General features: G+C 37.1%; 1 protein-coding gene across 2 annotated transcripts in view; it reads left to right on the top strand.

Annotated features, from left to right (window-relative positions):
- Window positions 1–14,819, top strand: part of FAM120B (family with sequence similarity 120B) — a 47,007-nt gene that overhangs the window by 19,149 nt on the left and 13,039 nt on the right. For both annotated transcript variants that reach the window (XM_005423217.2, XM_031058790.1), the window contains exon 5: window positions 2,411–2,503. In XM_005423217.2, the coding sequence (XP_005423274.1) occupies window positions 2,411–2,503 (93 nt within the window). The remainder of the gene's footprint in view (window positions 1–2,410; window positions 2,504–14,819) is intronic.

Raw genomic sequence — 14,819 nt, 5'->3', positions numbered from 1 at the left:
GCAGGAGTAACAGCAGAGAGACCATGCAAAGGGCTCAGTTTGATGGAAGGTTTTTCATGGCAGTGCCAGTTTCACAAGAACTGCCCCATTTTCCTGATTCTCTTCTGCCCTCGGAGTTGAACTGATACAATCTACCAGCCTGGGGAATTGATTTGGAGTAAAATGGTTTTCACTGCTGAGTTGTTTTGAACTTTGGTTATTTCTCTGATATTGTCTGTTTGTTCTCTTGGGATGTTTGAGAGGAAACCATGAGGGCAGGAGTGTCAGTAGCCATGCTTTTAGCTGGCCATATTGCTTCCATTTGTTTTATAGCTGAGAAAACAAGGCTTGTCTAGCTGTGTTCTTGTCTTTATACTTTGCTCTTAAATTCTTATTAGAGAAGGAAGGTGAATTGTTTCCTCAGAAATTATTTAAGTTGAGGAAATTGTAAGTTGCCTTGAAGCAGGCTTGAAGTCTTCCTTCAGCTCATATGAGGGAAAATAAACTTCTTAAAAATTTCATTTCTTATAATTGAATCTAAGATAAAAATTAGTGTTTTGCAGGAACCAGCGTACAAACCAACCCATCTGGCTTCCTCAGAATGTATGTGCAAGTATTTAATGAAAACTTCAGATGCATTTTTTTTAAGAAAAAAAAAATCCATTTAAGAAACCTTAACTATGTAAAAAAAGTGTTTGTTTGAAATTTGTTTTTTTCAAGGGTACCTTTCAAATAGTCTCTAAATTAAAAACAAAAATAGTGAAAAAATTACAAAATATTAGGTCTGTCTTTAAAGTCAGCAAAGCAGCAAATGAATTCAAATCAAACAGTGAAGCCTCCAGACAAAAGGAATTTTCTCAATCAGTTTCTAACAGTTTTGGATTAAATCTGACAGTGGAACTGTGATAACTCACCAAGTTTGATTACTGAATAAAATATTTCTCTGAAGAAGTGTTTTTACATTCATAAGCATTTTTGGCTGATCTGCTCTGTTAGGGCATTTTCTTGCTGTTGTCCTTGCAAGCAATCTTTGATTTCTTTTTCTTAGGACAAAATTGTGCAGGTACTAAGAATTGTTTGTAGATAAAACTCACTTTTTCTGTTACTTCAGTGTATGAAATGTGCAGGTTTAGTAAACCTCTCTTCTTGCCAGCTACACAAAGGTGACACCTGACTTGAATTACAGGGTAAAGGAGGGTCATTATCAGATCTTAGCAGACAGGTGGAGTTTATGAATACCAAGGAGCATTTTGAAAGCTTAAAATGTTTCTGATATCCCTCACATTCTTGTGCCTTATGCAAGATTTAACAGCGTCATAGAGGAGAAAGTATTTTACAGTGGGACAAGCAGTGGGGCTTGATTTATCAAAAAAAAATTCTGAATAGTGGTTGAATGATTTTTATCTTATTAAAAGGAAGGCAATGCAGAGGTTCTGGCAGCTTCTTAAGTGTTTGGTACACCCACAATGCACATTTCCACATTTTGCAGGAGAAACCTTTCCTCAAGTTCCAAATGATAAGGAATTGTAACGCTCTGTGGATCTCACTTTGGACACTGTATGTCCTCAGCTGCTGTAACAGATAAGTGGTCTTGGTGCACTTGTGTAATACACAGTGTTTTATGGGAGGAAGGAAAGGATTGGAACTCCACTGGTAGTGTCATGGAATCATGCCAGCTGCTCTCAAGGTGCTGTGTTTCTTCTGAGCTGATCATGTGCCTCTGCAACATCTCTAAACACTTTTTCACAGCAGAAAAAGTGCCCACTTTACTGATAAAAGTGAACTGTTGCATCAATATAGACTTGTCATTTCCTTTTCCCCACTTGGACATTTTAGGTTTTAGTTTTAAGTTTTTTCTGCTTCCATAATTAGCCTTAAAACCTGAAAGAAATCAAATATGTTTTGATAAATCCTGAAATTTAGGTTAAAATAGGTAATTGAAATTTTTTTGAATATTTTTGTAATTTCTAACAGATAAATGTGTAAGCATTTTTAAAAATTCCTAATGGTCATCATATCTGTGGCTCATTGAGCTGGTTTTTATGCTGTGTCTTGATTATAAAGGATTTTTTTTAATTTTTTAAAATATTTTTTTAATTTTTTTTTTACTATGCTTGATGTAACAGAGAGGGAGAAATTTCCTGTTATTAAGAAACTCCAAGGAAAGTGAAGAAGAGAAAAATGAAGGGTGGGCATTTTGTTTGGTGTGTGGAAATCCATGTGTATACTCTATACACAAGCATTGGGGTATTGCTTCAAGCTGTGAAAGAAAGTATTTTGTTCCCTGTATGTTTTCCTAGATGATGCATTCCTGGTGGTCATCATTGAGGTCACTGTTCCAAGTTTGATGTGCTTGAGCAAGAGGATTCAATTTTCACAAAGGTCCTCTTCAGAGCCTTCAGATAATGTGTCATTTTTTCATCTGTTTTAGGTCAGTAGCCTCTCTCTGGAGGACTTAAATGCATTTCTGGCACTCATTCTCTGCCTCAAAGGGAAATCAGCAGCTCAACTGACAGGCCTGCAGGTATGCACTGGAATAATTTTGTAGCATGAAATACTCATGGAAACATTGTGATGAATGTTTTGGGGATAAATCATTTTACATTCGTTTTTTTACAAATACAGGAGCTAAGGGTCGGGGTAAATATGTAGGCTTTTCTTGTGCTATATTTTGTGTGAGTACTTGTAATTGCTAATCACACAAAAAATTAAAATGGAAGGGACATTTTGTTGCAGTCCTAGAGTGAGGAAATTATTCTCAGATTTCTTCCTTCCTTAGCTTCCAAACTTCCATCTGATGAAAAATTGGTAATGTGAATCTGGTCATACAACATTGCTTCATTTTTTATACTGAGGAGGATTTTGGTTTTGGACGTGAGTTATATGAAAATCTCTAGATTAAATTAAATTTTGGTATTACTGCTTGAGGGAGAATATGAACAGTATAAACCTAACCAGAAAAAAGTTACCTAATGTGACTCATTGCAGTGAAAACTATTTGGACTACACTGTTCTGTAACTATTTGGAAGTTCTTTTAAATATTTTATATATACTCCATGCAAATCTGGTTTTTTTTCATTTCTTATCTTCTGCCTTTCCACATGTGGATTGAAGGTTCCTAGATGGTTACTGCAGAAGAACCATTTAAAAAATTCTTCCTGCACATGAAATTATGCAAGAGTGTTTTTGATTTCATAGCCTGAAATTGCAATCAAAGTGTTCGAAACGTGTAGCACAGACTCAACATGTCAATTGCTATTTGAGTTGTGGGTTTACATAAAAGTAAGTGGGAAAGGGTTAGAAATGGTTAGAACCTTAACATATCTTCATTCTGTAAATCTTGCTTGCATTTCCAATAATTTCCCTGTTTCTTTGAACAGTCCATGAGAGAATTTTGGAAGTACTTTTTTTGTTGGTCTCAAGGTAATGCTCCTGTTACTGTCCACTTGTTTCTAGTGCACAAGTACCAAAATAACAAAACCAGTGTGATCCCAGTTCCATTATTTGATTCCTTATAACAGATGAAGTCCAGTCTCCTACAAGTTTCTTCAGAGTTATCACAAATTTGACTTGTAGCTGACTGTGTAACAAAAAGGAAGCAATGGAATGAAGGCAATATGGAACACAGCAGAAATGTAGGATTTATTTCTGTCGTACATTACTGCACATAGTGCTGCACTCAGCATTGGGAGGATCAGTACCTCAAGTCTGTGTGGCAGTCATTCAGCAGCAGCATAAGGGAAATCAAGGCCAAGCAGGAAGTGTTGAAACAACTTGTTTATAAATGCATTTACAGGGATTGTTACATAAGTTTCTAAAGTGCTTCTAAGTTTATTCTGCTTGAATTAGAGGCCTTTGTTTGATTCATTTGTGTTGTGGCTCTTTGGAAATACAAATCTGCATCCAAATGCATAACATTAATCAATGTATGCTGCTTATCAGCATTGTGCTGATTAAAAGTTGTTCACAAGATTTTGTTATTTGCCCACAAAGCTTATGGCAGATTAGCTGTGCACACAGAAGTGCAGGAAATGTGAAGCTGGTCTTACCCTGTGTCATGTACCACTTTATGAAGTGGACAGAATGTCGTTGGAATTGACTTCTGATGCCGTTGCCAACTCCTTTCCAAAGTTATGTCACTCTGCTGCTTATACAAGCACTTCATGCACTGTCCCACAATTCCTTCTGCTGTGCTAGAAACCAGCACAAGATCCATGTAACATAGCTGAAATTTTTTGTATCAGGCCACTTCGTAGATCAGCTCCTTGTCTTATTCTGTCAAAATTCACGGTAGTGCCTTTGGTAATAGTTTGAGCCAGAATAAATCCTTCTGAAGGGAATAGTGAGGAAAGATTTTGGTCTCTTTCTCTTCTGAGATCGTGAATACATAAATAAGAGTTTCAAAACTTTCCCTCATTGCCTTCAAATTAACCTCTTTTCCTGTGTTTTGATGACCTGAATTTCCCTGTGGAAAAAAGTTGCTGTTTCTCAGTTGTATGTGTATCTGTGTCGTGTCAAGCTGTATCAAGAATAGAGAACTTAATGATGTCCTGGGAATTCTCTCTTGAAAGGGCAGGGGACTAAATAAATAGAATATCTTATATAAATATTCTAAGAATAATGATCAGTAAAGCTAACTTTCTGAGAATTACCATTTAAGCATCTAATTTTCAAGATCCCATCTCAGAATAGCTTAAACAGTTTTTACTCATTACTGTGTTTATTTAGTCCTTTTACAAACTTGGGTTATGCTCAGTAGAGTTATTAATTTGATAGTTAGTGAATAAGGTTTCAATAGGTATTTAACAGCTTTATTTTCTAGATATTTGTGTTTAAAATCAAAGGATCCAAGAGCAATGAATTACACTAACATGAGGTTGATTAATAAATTGAGTTTACTGTAAGAAATCAGGAATAGAGTTTAATCGGTTTACCATAGTTTTTGTTCTCCATTGAAAAGTTAAAAACAATTCCTAGAAACAGCTAAATCACAGAGCTTCCAAAGAAAATGGTAAAATTAGTCAGCATCTGCAAAATTTTATGAAGATATTTTCTCATTTGCCATTTTGGACTTAACATTATAGTATTATTTAAATGTAGAAAAAAATGTTTATTTCTTGTAAGTATTTCTTTGAAGAACACTAATTTGATTTTTATAAAAATACCTCTTTCTGTAAAGAAGTCAATTAGCAAATATGTTTTAGCAGAATACTTAACTTCCAATTTGAAATATGAGAGGAGATATAAATAGAGCCCATTCTGATGGAATGAAGTGAGCATTTCAGCATTCACTTTCAAATCTCCTTTCTAATATGCTGTCCATATTTCATAGTTAATGAGATCCATAAACCCACAAGTCTATGAAACAGAAAAGTCTATGGTTTGAATAAAGTGGGTTAAAGCCATAAAAAATATAGTTTATCTCACGCTGAAAGAAAGTGGGCTGTGAACATGTAACAACACTGTACATTAAATATTACTTTCTGAGAATAACATAATGTTTATACATGAAGATTTGATTATTTTTCAAGATCGATGGTTTCAAAATACCAAAACGTGCACACGATAAAAAAGACATTTTTCTGGTTAGATTTTTTCTAATTTTCTTGTAGTGCCCCCCTTATATGGTAGATTAGCATTCTACTTTGCCCAAGCCTCCCATAGAGCTTATACATAAGGTCAGAATTAAATTTTGGACCCCAGGTTGTCTAGTTCCCTTCTTTCTATTTAAGTCTGGTGTGTGGTGTTGGCAAAAAGCCCAGAAAGCCATCAGTCTAACTTGGAGGCCATTGCAGAGAAAAAGAGGCACCAGCAGTTGTGCTTCCAGACTCATTTCTTACATTGTGCTGGCCCTGGTTGTTTACAAGTACAATTACAATAATGCATGTAAAACACTGCCCAGACAGGAAAAACTATAATGATTTATAAATACAATTATGTTTTTTCTAAGATTTCACTAAATATGTGACAATATGAAAAAATTGTGTTGGAAGTGTAAAGCTGTGAATCACATCTTTTTTGAAAGTTGTGAGCCAAGATGAGATGGAAAACTTTGGTTAAAAAGGAAATAAAAACTGGAAATCGGTAGATGAATTTTGGGTCCTGATAAATTATTTTAGAAATGAAATGTATGTCAGAAAATAGGAAATCAAAGTTAATAGCAGGTGTGTGGGTGGACATACACATCACTGCTGGAATTTGGGACATTTGCAAACCCTTGGAAACTTTGCTTTAGAATGTCCCATTTTGCCAGAATATCTGCTTAAGAGTAACAACATCTTTTGTACCACTTGTAAAAGGAGCAGTTTGGCTGTGGATGAGGTATAAAACAGTCAAGCACTGAAATATATTCCTTCAATTTTTTGAGAGCTTTTTGTTATTTAAAATTGTTACTGATGTGAAATGAGCACAGTAATTTTAGATGAAATGATGAGATTCAAAGAGTCTTTGCTACTTGTTTGCAAATGAACTTTCACACAATATGTATTAGGTATTATTTCATTTACTTTTGGGATAATAATAATAATAAGTACTCAGCAAACTAGGTAACTAGTTTGAAAGCTGGAAATAGCTTTAGCAAGAATCTTAGTTGCACAGAACTTTTGAGTATTTTTCATTGTGCAGTGTCATGGAAGCAAAATTACCTTGGTTTACCTTGGTATTATACCAATATTACACAAGGTACTTTTCTGTGATTATTTTCCTGAGGGATACTTGGCCACATCCATGTAAAATAGCACTATGTTTTAGAGTCATAAGTAGTAGTGTAGGTGTCTTGGTTGGGATCCCTCAGATTTAAAGGATGTTGCTACATCTGTTCTGTGTTTTTTCTTCTGTGCCATGCAGATTGAAATACATAAACAATACCCAGATTCTGAACACTCAATAATTTCAATTTCCTGATGTGTTGGCAAGCCAAGCTATGTTTGTCAACACCATGATGTGTGATATTTTTCAAACAGACCCCAAACAGCCTTTGTGAGTTGTCTGTATTTGTCAAAATATGATTGTTGAAAAAAAAATCCTTTTTTCCCCCAAGGAGTGTATGTTTATTGTGTCTGTGTGACTGTTTCCTAATTAATATTTGCTTGAACTCTAATTGGATTGAATAAAACATAAAATGCAAATAAGAATATTGTAAAGATCTTAGGGATAAACCCTTCTTATATACAAAGGACCTGCTTCTGTAATGTACATTAGTAGTAACTAAAATGGAATTTGAGTGCATTCCCAGATGCTTTACTGAATCAGGGTTCATATTCCCTCAAAATTTGCATCTGTCAAAAGTGTTCTAAAAATTATAGGCAGGATTGTAACTGGCAGGTGGTGGAGAGCAGGGGGGATTGAGGTGATTTGCTGATCTTGGCGTTGCTCCCCAGCCCATTTTCTCATCTTTAGGTTTCCTTAGTGTTCTGGGCTAATCTGGAACTAAAGTGCAGCAGTATGGGATGTGATTTCAAGTTGGTATTGGTTCAATCCCTGTTCAAAATTAGAAATATTCTTCTCATATACTCAAGATCTTAAATGAACCAGTCCAAATAGAGCAGTTCCACTGCACTTATATGGGTCGAGTATTAGTGCAAATACAATTATATTTCAGGAGCTGTAGTTACTCACCGCTTACAGCACTTTTCGAAGACCCATCTCTAAATTTGTGGCTATTTTCATAAGCATCTTTTAAAGTTCTGAATAAAGTTTTCTTAGTCTATTGACAACTAGTTCCGCCTTTTTTGCTGCTGTTGGTTCATAAGCATATTAAAAAGAAATTTTGGGCATAACTAACCTATTCAACTTGCAGACAATGTTGGTGTTCTACCCCACTCTCCCCATTTTCTTCTTGACAAAATTTGGTATATTTATTAGTATCATTAGAGTCTATTTTCCTGAACATTTTTTGCAGTTGACGTGAGCCCCAGTGCCAGAATTCACATAGCTGTGTCAATTCTATTATATGAAACTGGCACAAATACAAACCACAGCATAACTAGATCACAGAACTGTCAAGGTTGGAAGAGGCCTCCAAGATCATCTAGTCCAACCATCAGCCCAGCACCACCATATTTAACATATTCAACAAATTTAACATATTTACCCCTAAACAACATACCCAGGTGCCATCTTCTGTTGCTTCTTGAACACTTCCAGAGATGGCAACTTCACCACCTCCCTGGGCAACTTACTCCAGTGCCTAACCACTCCTGCAGTAAAAAAAATTTCCTATTTTCTAATCTTTATTTCTCCTAGCGCAGCTTAAGGCCATTTTTCTCTCATCCTTTCACTTGGAGCATGGCAGAAGTGACCAACCCCCACCTCACTGCAGCCTCCTTTTGGGTAGCCGTGGAGAGCTGAGCTGTAGGTCATCTCTTCTACTTTGTGAAAAAAATTCATTTGTTTAGATGGAAAATCTTGCTCAAGGTTTTGAGCAAGGGTCTTAAAAAGAGGATTTTTATTCCTTAGTGGAAGATGGTCTTGCATGTTTCTGGATAATTGTGTTAAGTTTGCTGTGTGTTTCTGTGAGTTTTCCCCTTTACTGTCCTGTAGCTCATAATTAGCAAGGTTTCAACAACATGGAAATGCAGCAATGTTTCAGTTATAAATTGCTTTTAGACTGTATATAGCTTAAAGAATATTTCAGGATTCTTAAGGTAGAAGACACTCTGGAATTTCAGATAACAAAATTCCTGTTAATTTTTAATCCATGCCAAATAATATTGCAGGAAGTGAAACGTTTGTTAGTAGTGAGGGTAATAAAGCTCTCCCAAAATATCAAGCAAACTGACAGCTTTGAAAAAGTCAGAGATAACTTATTACAGAGAGGGGAAAATAAATATTTCTGGTATCAATTGGCATTTTCCTGCCAAGTATGTGTTGGTCAAAGTGTACGTTTACTTCTGAGTTCAATAGTTCTCACTTCCTTGCATATCGTATGCTGGAAGGAGCCAGCAGCCCGTGGGGGTTGGAGGTGGTGTTTGCATGGCGTGGGTGGGGTTGCTCCCCGCTGCCTTTGAGGGCTGCCCTGTGTCCCCCAGGGCAGGTGACATCCAGGGGCAGGAGCAGGGAGGGAGCGGCGCTGTCGGGAAGCGGTGGCACGCGCGCACCTGCCCGGCATCTGCTCGGGGCACCTGCACCTGCCCGCGCCTCTGGCACGCCCCAGCGGCAATACCAGCTGCACATCTGGCCCTGGAAAAAGGAGCAGATGGCTGTGTGCAGCTTCAGAGAAGCCAAGTGTTTGCTGAAATGAGCACTGAGAGGTGGATGCATTTATAGGCATGTGGCTACAGTGCTTTGCTGGACCTACTGGAGGTTTTCAAATTACTATAGTAGAAATGTTCATCTGGAAGATGTCAGAAACAGCAAGAGCTGAGTTGTTCCCTTTCTTTTTAGGTGTATTCTTGATTGACATGGCCACTGTCCAGGGCTTGAAAGTCGAGACAGTGTCCAGTTCCTATCTGTTGCTTCTTCTATGACTTTGGTCAAATTGTTCAGTTTTTTGTTCTTGCTTGTAACGCTAGTCTCAATAATATAAGTTTTTTAGCCAAAATTGCTGTGTGAAAGTGAACTTTTAATATGCTAACAGTAATATTGATGTCATACATGTATTCTCCTCCCCTTCATCCTTGTTTTGGGATTATTTCTTTTGATGTTCACTGAGAAACAGCTGAGATGTGCTTGAAGGAACTTTTTCTAAAGAAATGGAGCTGTATTAAGAGAAAAGTGATAAAAGTACGTTATAATATCCCTTACCAGCATTACTTTTTAGCATCTAAAGACATCATCACTTATTAAGACATTTTAATCCCAATGTTACACATGAGGAAAGAACAGGGACAATAAATACCAAATGTGTAAAGGTAGTTGTGTATTACCTCCAAAGAAAATTAGTGATTTATGGAGAGATGTAGTTAATTGTTTGTAATCTCATCAGCATGTCAGCATGTTTAACTTTCTAGCAAAATCATACAATTGTATGTTGTATTTGTACCCTGAGGCTCCAGTACAACAGAGAAATAGTTCAGCCTAGGAGCAATAGTAAGTAGTATTTTTCAATTACAGGAGTCTGAAAGCGTAGTGGTGTTCTGCAGGAAGTTTATTTTGGCACATCACCTTCTGCATCAAAAAAAAAGGGGGGGAAAAAAGGTATCCTTTGTTTTAAAATGGCTGGGGATCAGTTCCTGAGGCTGAAATGTTATCAGCAAAGTGCCTGCAGAGTCCAATGCTGGCTGAAGGGCTGCAATGCCGAAGTTTGGCTTGTTACAGAGCATGCATTTTCTTTAAAACAACATTCTTCTCTGTATTCAATAAGTCTTTAAAAATGACCAAGTTACTCTCACATGAACTGTATCACTGTTTATTTTTAATTTGCTCTGACATAGTGCTAACACAAGAAAATGTAAAATACTACCTGTAAATAATTTTATTTTTGTTAGACCTACATTTTTAGTCAGTTCTTGAATAGCTCAGAAGACCATCTTTATGCAACAGCTGTGTGCACCAAACAAGGTTTCTCTAATTTCTCTGTATGCATTCATCTAAACCACAGCACAGGGTTGGCATTCTTGTGCAAAAGGCAGCAACTTTCAAGCTGTCTGGCAGTTTTCCATTTTGAAAGGAATAGGTGTTCTGGAAGTGGATACTCTACTAAGTGGTAGCTTAGTTTCAAATGAAATCCTGATATCTTGAACATCCCTGATCACAGGTTACAGTTTGTCAGTTCCCTTCACAGGTCATCTGAAATGCTGCTGCGTGACTCATTTGATTTGTCTTGGAGCTTGGGATTGTCATGAAATAGAAGCAGACAAGTTCTTCTTTTCCTTCTCAACCTGTGGACTTAACACCTAGAAAATTCCTTAGCCAGAACTGTTTGCTGTGGCCCATATCACTTCAAAGGGTGAACCACAGTATCAACAATCTTACCGTGCAGCTGCTTTGCAGTACAAAGAAACTCAAGGGGGGGGAAAAACTACAAAACCTATATTGCACTGGCAAGCAATATTTGCTCTACTGGAATTCTCTACACAAGGTATCTTGGTTCAATGACAGTTTTATTTGAAGAATAACAGTTGTGATAATGTTTCTGGAAGCTGCAGTGCTTCAGACATGCTAAATTTTGCCAGGTCTAATTCTGTGAAATTCACCTATCTTTCTGTTGTTTGCAGTGTGAAATAAAGCAGACCCTTAAGAAATATAAACTCAAACAGCTTAAGAGAGAGGATGATCCCCATTAGTACAATTGAATAAATCTTGAACCTCCACTCTGAATCTAGGGAGGAAAATAAAGAATACTGATTTTTAAGCTTGGCTAATTAAGCCTGGGACAATTGTAGCAGCCAACTGAGCAGTTGCAGGCCTAAGCAGCTGTCATTTGCCAATGGAGTCTGAGGCTCTGGAAGGACAGACTCCATCAGCAAAGGCAGCCAAGCACACTCTGCCTAGTAGTTCTGTTGGTGGCAGAATTTTTACGCCTAAAACTGTGTTCCATGGACCAGTCCTATGATTGAACAAAGGGATAGTACTGGATTAAGGTGTGGATAAGGACTTCAGATCAGGAGTATGGTCAGGATGAGGGAGCAGCAAATGAAGACCCTCATTTTGAAGATTTTGGTAATGGAGCTAGGCAGTGTAGAGTAGAATACAGAAATATATAGTGAATGTCAGAAAGTAAAAGAGTGGAAAAAGCTTGGTGTTTGAAGCCTTACAGTGGAAAGTTACTGGGAGAGAAGTGACCTTTTGCATGCTTTCTAAATTTTTTCTCTGTGTCCCCTAATAACGTTTGAATGTGTTGGCCAATTTCAGCTGCACTTGACAGAAACATAGGAGTCTGGGAGAGCAATACTTACTGCTGGTTGTTTTAAATAGACAGCAGGGAAGATGGGGAAGGCACTCCAAGTTGCCCAACAGGACAAAACTTTATTGTGGCATCACTTTTATTAGGGCATCCATGTGAGAGGGAGACATCACTACAGGGGGCTACAAGAATTTTTACAGTCCCAGAAAATTAAAATGTGTTTCCCTACCAACTAAATTCAGCTCTATCCATGTGATGGAAAGGTGAGGAGGTTCAAGGATAAGTATGAATCCAAAAACATGAACAAATATTTAAGACACTAAAAATTAAAATCCATTCACATTTGTGGACGGGACGTGGCTGCTGGCTGGGCTGCAGTCAGATGGTTAGCTTGGTGACTATATTCCAAAATTGATGTCAGCATTCTGTAGATGTCATAAGTACTGTGAACTGTCACTAGCACTTTAGATCAGAGTTGAGCAGTTGTGGCTAAAATAAGGGAAGTAATGTTATTTTAGTCTTTCTGCAGGTGTTAATGTGCTGTCCGTTGCAGAATTGAATAAATAAGCTGAGAGGACAAAATTTTTTAATTGTGAAATTAATTATCACAGAAATGTCACTTATGCTAGGGTTTGTTGTGGATATGATAAAGATTTCTAATAAAAGCAACTGTTTATGAAAATTAAACAAGAAACGAGATATAATCTTTTTGGAACTGAAGGAAATTTTTTCTAGTTGCAAATTGGTTAGCAGTAATACTTTTGCGTTATTATTTGTGCTTAATGGTGCGTAATGGTAAAAGCAATATTTAATTTTTTTTAAAGTTTACTTCAGAGATGGTTTTGGTTTAATGTAAATACGAGTGTTGTTCCACAGAGAAGTATCATTTTACATCAAAGTCCTGATAAAACACAGTAAATAAACTTTCCTGAACATATAAATACTAAACAATTGGGTTGTTTACAGCTAAATATTTACTTCAAAGTCTTAGAAGTGTTTAAAAACTGGTTTTTCTAGTTTCTGTTGCAGCCAATGCCCTCATAGGATCTCTTTTCAATCCCCGTTTTCCTTTGCACACACCTTGTTTAAGCAGGAAGAGCTTAATTTAAGCCATAATCTTTCATCAGAATAAACCTTAGTCTGTTTTCAAAATACTGGCGCTCCTCTCCCCCCTCAGTTTGACAGGGCCCAGCAGCTTATTGCTTAAAGCTGACTGATGTCTAGTAAATGCACTATTTCACCAGCCCACCTGTGCAGGGTGACACTCCTGTAATTTACCAACATTGCACCAGTGTAAGTTATCCTTTTCTCAAGAACAGAGGGTAGAGCTCCAGTGTGCAGGGGCTTCAGCATCCTTTGCCTGCTCCCACTAGGAATTTATAGTAATGGCTGAAGGCAGGACAGTCTGCTCTCTGTCTTGGGTTGAGGTTGTTTGGTGATGCTTTCCATTGCAAGGACTTGTCTCAGCGGAGCGTTCGTCTCTCTATATTTAGAACACGGTGTGCCTTAGAGCTCTCAGGCAAAGCTAAGCCTTACTGTTCTAGTGACAAGTTCCTGAGATAGGATCTACCTGCTGCCTTTATGGCTCAAGCACAAATTGCCTATGGTTAAATATTTGATCATTTAAGATACAGGTGGCTGCTAGGAGAGTTGATGTAAGAAGCAGCAATGCTGATGATATATTGACTGAGTTCAAATGGATCTAAAAGGAGCTGGTTAAACCAGACAAGTACATAGATTTTGATCACTACCACTTGAATTCCAGCAGTTTATTGCATGGGACAAATTACATTGATTTGTAACTATTGTTGTTGAATTGATTCATTTTAACTAGAAATCATCTAATACTAACCTGTCCATGAGAGTTATATTTTCCCTTTTATCACAAAAACAGATATGTTCTTTTATAGGTGCGTGAGGAAGGTGGGGAAGGGAGGAGTGGAGAAATGCATTATGTAATTTTAAAGCTTTTCCTTTTTAAATTTCTATGTCAAAATGTTAGCCATAGTCATGTCTTCTGTATTGAACTTCACCACAGGAAGGAAGCAACAGAACAGGAAAAAGGTAAACTCTAATTTAAGTAACAATTACTAATACAGACCTTTTACATTGAAAAAAAAACATGCCCAGAATGTTGTTGAAAATCCTACTAAAGAAACATGTTTTTAAATGAAATGTTGTATTTATTACATTGAGATACAGAGGACATGTAAAGTACCACAAGTAAAGAACTGTGAAATTGTCATCATATATTTTCTCCTTGGTTTCAAGAAATTCAGATGGTGAGATGGCTTTGCTGTGTCTGGTGACATCTGGCATGTTCAGATACTCACCCTCACATTTCTACTGTAATAGAACCTATTTATTATAATTTTGACAGAATTTGAAGCTTTTAAACTCCAATCAGTTGAGGGACAAACAATTTTTTTAGTATGCTCCTGGAAATAGTTTGTGCAGCTTTCAAAATGCATTGTATAAGGTTTACACCTCTATCAAAAAATCCCTTCTGAATCTACAAAGAAGAGTCAGAGGACTACTAGTATTTCCTTAAAACATCCTGATTATTTTTTTTAATTATTATTTTGTTAGATGAAATTTGAATTGGAAATTTGCATTTCATATGCAAGATCCATGTATTTTCTCTTCCTGTAAGTTAAAACTTCATCAGGATGTGCAGTCTCGGTCTAGACTTGCAAAGTGCTGCTGTGAGCAAACACCTTCCACCCTGCCAAGCCTCTTTCTGTCACCAATGCACATGCACACAGCCACAGAGATTGGCCTGAACTCAGTGATATAAGTCTTCTAGCAAAGAGATTTCTGAAATTTTTAGAAAAAAACTTCATGCATAGTGTTGTGGGTGCTGTAGCACTTCTCTTGGTCTTTTCAAGTAGCTTACCCAGTTCAGATCAAGCCTCTGATATCAATAACCTCTGCTGCAATGATGCTAGAGGACTGGGAACTTCTGAGTTCTGAGTCTTCAAACAGAAAAAAGTTCTCTTTTTCCCCGAGTGCTGGGAGGGTGGGGACCTGCCATTGGTAGGCTCAGCAGCAGGG

The sequence above is a fragment of the Geospiza fortis genome, unplaced genomic scaffold (genome assembly GCF_000277835.1).
Source record: "Geospiza fortis unplaced genomic scaffold, GeoFor_1.0 scaffold381, whole genome shotgun sequence".
NCBI lineage: Eukaryota > Metazoa > Chordata > Aves > Passeriformes > Thraupidae > Geospiza > Geospiza fortis.
Note: the sequence above shows the minus strand (reverse complement) of the source record. Positions and strands in the feature narration are given on the sequence as shown.